This window comes from Apaloderma vittatum, unplaced genomic scaffold (genome assembly GCF_000703405.1).
Source record: "Apaloderma vittatum isolate BGI_N311 unplaced genomic scaffold, ASM70340v1 scaffold1188, whole genome shotgun sequence".
NCBI lineage: Eukaryota > Metazoa > Chordata > Aves > Trogoniformes > Trogonidae > Apaloderma > Apaloderma vittatum.
In genome coordinates this window covers 149,244-154,428 of record NW_009732291.1, presented here as the reverse complement: position 1 = coordinate 154,428, position 5,185 = coordinate 149,244, and the positions used below count along the sequence as shown (strand labels likewise).

The window sequence follows — 5,185 nt, the reverse complement described above, 5'->3', positions numbered from 1 at the left end:
CCTGCTGACAGTACAATCCCTGGTTTACAGTATAAAGATAATTCTTAATCAGTGCTTTTTCCTGGTATTTGTGGTTTTGGTTTATTCAGGTTCTTTACAAACATCTTTGTGCTCCAGAATGATTTTATTACATCTACTGGGGGGAAGAAAAATGTATTTATTTAAAAATTGTGCCATATGGAAAAGGCGTTTTAAAAGCAGTGCTAACAATGAGCGATTTTACACAAACCACTGGGATAAAGTTCCTTTTGAAGTGAGCAACACATGAGCTATTCTGAATCACCATGGCTGTATTCTTAGCTCACCTGCCAGGGATAATTCCACAGGGAACAAACAATTTTTGATACTAAATAATGCTTTAACTTCCTCTGTTTTTTTGTTTTTAATCGAGTTCTGTCCCCTTCTTCAAACTACCCAGATGCTTCTTTTCTTATTTTTTTCCTATAAATAATATTTTCTTCTGCAACATGCTGAAATCTGGTTTTGTAATAAAGAAACTCTTTCCTTCCTTATGGTCTCCTGACACATTTGCTGGTGTTCCTGTTGGTAAATAGATTTGCTGTTAGTGAGGCTGCGTTCTCAGGGCGTGGGTCAGAGAAACCAGAGATGAGCATGAAGGGCTCGAGGTGTTAAGAGCTCTTTCTCTCAGAGTGTTCCCTTATCCTTGGGAAAGACAATGGGTGGGTCCAAATACCAGAATGCTTGGGGTTATTTTTACGTGTTGTCTGTGCTGTTCACAGCATGCTATGCCATTCTGGAGGATCTCGAGCCACTCTGACCTTATGGCCCTTCACCATGCCTTGGAACTGGAGTACTTGTAGCAGCTCAGCAGCACTTTGAAACCTCAGAGCCTCCTTCTGCCCGTGGATGGGATGCCTGTGTCTTGTGTCAGCATTGGACTACAGAACTTTGTGATTTCAACATGTTGACGTACAGCTGCAATTGGTCTTAACCCTTGCCCTTTCAGTAAATGGAGGAGCATGTCTTTTTCTTCAGAACAGCTGTTGACTCTGGTACTGCGAGTCCAACGAAAATAAGCCATGTGAATGTTTGGACAGCTCATCTCTACCATATTTGCTACCAAAAAAAAGAAATAAAGAAGGAGGGGGAAAAAAAAAAGAAAAGGTTCCTACCTGTGAAGAAAAAAAAGGACCTGCAAATGCTTTGTAGTTTTTAGACTCATCAATGTGACACACACCATTTCTTCAACACAGCGAACTTGATTGCACAATGAAGACTGAGATTTTTCAAAATACCAGTGGAGTAATTTTCTTGTAAAGAAGGTTTACTTTTTGGTTTCTCATACCCAGGGTACTCTGTACATCTTTACTTATTTATGAACAGACTATATTTTGACATCATATAACTGAGGATATGTATAATAGGATTGAAGGCTATTGTAAGCCTTTGCCTTATGGTACAGCAACTACTTTTGATTTTAGCACATTACAGAGTAGTTTAAAATATGTCTAATTTAAGCTAATAGGTACATCACTGAGACAATCATGTACAGGAAGAATTTTTTGTGTAAATTTGTAATAATGAATGATTCTTTTACATATTGTTAAGGTAAATGCTGTTGAAAGATAGTCATGCCTTGTTGGTGAAGAATGAGGCCACGTATGCACAAACTGTTGTGCAGTGCCTTATCAATGCGTTGGATATAAATATGTAGATAATGGATTTTTTTAGACAAATTTGTCAAGACCAAAAGCATGGATGTCAAGTGTCAATAGGAACTGGGTTTTGTTCTTTTCAGCTGTTTCTCCACCTTTTTCTTCTCTCACCTACTCTGATTATAAAAAGATTGATTTCTCTCCTTCACCACCTCCAAGGAAATAGAGAAAATAACACAACTGAAGAGGAGTCCTTTGCTGTCTTCTGTTTCCTCTTTTAAAGTTAACATATTAACTCTCTTTTAGGGTATCGGAAAGTTAATTGGGAGATTCATTCCATAAAAAAAATAAAGAACACAAATATATTTTAAGACATGACTTAAACTGGAGTATTGGTACCAAATACTTTTTGTGTCATCCAAGAATGAAGGAAACTATCATAATTGTTATTTTTAAAAATTAGAAGTGAGAATATTTTGGAGAAATTGAACAAGAGTACTCATATACATTTAAGTTTTTTAATCCTCTTCCACCAGGAGTCAGATTTTCCTAAGATATCGCATCCATTGCCGGCAATGGAAGTACTGAAATAGGTATCACCAAGGAGTTAAAATTTGCTTTTGTCTCTACCCATTTACAGGACAAACCCGGACTGTGTCTGTCTGTGACTTGTCACTTTTCTAATCCTGAAGGCTGTGAGCTACCCGGTCAAATAAGCTGTTAGTCTGACTTTTTGCCTTGAATTGTACCAGTTCCCTTTGCCCAGTTTAAATCTCTTCATTAAAAGAATCTTCAGCTTTTTTGCTTCATTCTCCAGCTTTTCTTCTTGTTTTCTTTTGCTGAAAACACCAGCCTTGAAACAGCTACCTGCAAAGCTACAAAGCACCAATGTAGCTACAAAACAACACCCTTCTCTATTGGAGGAATCATATTGCTGCTAGAATTCAATGTTTGTGGATTGCTTTAGTACCAACAGAGAGGTATTTATCCTACCAAGACTTGCACATGTGCTTTGCTTTACTTGGTATGAGTGCTGGAATTCATGCAGCACTCACATCCGTACATAAAGCACATTGTGGGTAGTTCTTAGAATTGAGACTATAATTAGCCTTTTTTTTTCCTCAAGCAAAGTAGACATGATGGGGGGTTGGTTGTCTTTTTTTTTTTTTTGACTCTTTTCAATTTTTAGTCACTTGCAGACTGAAAAAAAAAACCAGTTTATCTGGGCCTTATTGTACAAAAGTGTGTTGTGTCCACAGCTGTGTACAGAATTTTTCTTCATTAATTTTGTTTTAAATTAATAAAATTGATTTGTGAACGTATTAAACAATTGTCTTGTATGCAACTCCATTCCTGCCCTCTAAGTTAGGAGCAAGGAGACATCTCTCATCTCTTTGCTGCCCCAAGGCAGTTCTTCACTTGCTTGTGCCCAAATGAGACATTAACTAGGATTAAAAATATTTGCATCTAGTTTATGAAAGGCTCAGTTAGATGGGCACCAGTTGTTTTGCTTATCAGCAGGAGCTAGAGAAGGTCGGTGCAGAGTAGGGACTTGGTGCATGGTGTTCTGCAAATGTGTGCCTAAGTGACTCATAGAAATAAATGCCTGAATGTTAGGTGCTGCAGGGCTTCTGAATGTCATCCCTGAAGTGGTTCATGGACAAGTCCAAATGGTGAGACATCTCACTCGGAGCTACTGCAAGTCTGCTATCCTCTAAAGATCTACAGGCCTGAATGTTCCTGGGAATTCAGGACTGTTTTTTATCTTTTACAGTCATGGAACAGGGCTACCCTTTAAATCTTGGAAACAGTGGCAGTTCCCGCCATTTCGTAGCTAATGCTTTATTGCAGACCGATGAAGTATTGGTCCAGGGTGTAGGTTTGATACCCAAGCCCACATCTCGTCTTGCATGAGTTTATTTTAATTAACAACTTTTAGACCAATCTGCCCAAGAAACATCCTCCACTCATCCTGGTACGAGACTGCAGAAAATAAGTGAGTGAACCAAAGAGTGGGTATGGCTCCACTAAAGGGAAAAGCAGGATCAGTCGATAGGACAAAATGTGTCCATCAGCCAGGTATGCTTGTTTTGCAGTGGCTGGTGCAGAACCCTCTTTACTCCTCTGCCAGTGAATGGAAGCCTTAAAGGAAGGCTAGTGGGCACTTGTGCTCATTTTCTGGTCAAGTGAGACCTGGGTGTTGTTGCTACATTACAGTACAGCTTCAAAAGGAGAAATGGACAGTGCCGCAAGCTAGACTAGAATCATAGAATCATAGAATGGCATAGGCTGGAAGGGACCTTAGAGATCATCTAGTCCAAACTCCCCGTTTTGGGCAAGGATGCCACCTCTCGACTAGACCAGGAAACACATGGGGACCAAGCGGGAAGGCATGGCTTATGTGTTTGTGTCTTCTCAGAGACAAAAGAGATTAAGTCAGTATAGCTTATTTTTGAACTAATTGTCCAATTATAACAGTAGTAACCAAAAGAAGTGCATTCATCCATTCCCTGCACTGTGCAGAGCTAACTGATGCCAGCAACTTGATCCTCCTGGCATCTGACATGTTGGAAGTGTGTGGCAAGTTACATCCTTAGGAGGTTTGGGAGAAAAAATTTCTACTTTCCAACTATCTGATGGCCCTGGGAGTGAGCCAGGAACCAAGACTGAGTATATGTAAACAGGTGAATCAACTAAATGCAAGTAACTCTTAACTGTACAAACCAGTGTCCAGTAATCTTAGGTAAGGAACAAGATGTAGAGTCTGCTTAAGTCTCACTTTGTTGAATCCTTTCTGTATCTAGCCTTTAGCATCTCCCTCGGTATCATAGAAGAGGAAAATAACCTGAATAAAAGGCTGTGGGACCCAAACTAAGCTGCAGTCTTATCAACGTCCACGTGCGAAACACCTTTCCTTTCTTGTATCTCCCACACCTTCACCTTTCCTCCACCTATCCTCCAGCAAACATTTGTTTGTGTATTGCAGCATAGCTTGTTCTTTGGCAGTGCTTGTTGCAAGATCTTCAGTCCCGCTATGTGTGAAGGACAGAGTTCCTTGTTGCTACCAGGGGCCAGAAATTGTCTTCCCTTAGGAAGTGTCTCACCCTCAAAAGGCTCAAAGTGGAATTTTCTCTCTTACAGAAAAAACTGAACAAATTTGTCCAAACAGGAGAACTCTGGAACAAGAAGAGTGCCTGTAATTCCATAAGGGGTTTGCAGTTCGATTTTGCAAATGATAAGCTTTTGCTTATCCATGTTTGCTGTTTCTTGTGATTACTAGGATAGAGGTATTTGGAAACTGCTGGCCATTTTAAAAAGACACCTCTAAAGCTGTCTTCTCCCCTCAGTGGAACGAATGCAGTGATCAGGTATGCTCCCGAACTGCCCATGAAAATGCATTGACTATTCTATTTGAACTAATTTTGGAGGTTTTGGTGTTTAGGCTGATGGAAGATCACAGAGTTTTAAAGACATCCTCTTTCATCATTGCTTCTGATTTCAGATTAGTCTTAATCCAAGAACATGAAATTGCAAGTATTGCTTAGCTCCAAATGTTTGATTTCAGAACT

General features: G+C 39.7%; 1 protein-coding gene across 4 annotated transcripts in view; it reads left to right on the top strand.

Annotated features, from left to right (window-relative positions):
- Positions 1–1,969, top strand: part of EYA1 (EYA transcriptional coactivator and phosphatase 1) — an 85,638-nt gene extending 83,669 nt beyond the window's left edge. For all 4 annotated transcript variants that reach the window (XM_009875463.1, XM_009875461.1, XM_009875462.1 and 1 more), the window contains one exon: positions 741–1,969. In XM_009875463.1, the coding sequence (XP_009873765.1) occupies positions 741–821 (81 nt within the window). In that variant the 3' untranslated portion in view covers positions 822–1,969. The remainder of the gene's footprint in view (positions 1–740) is intronic.
- The last annotated feature ends 3,216 nt before the right edge of the window (positions 1,970–5,185 follow it).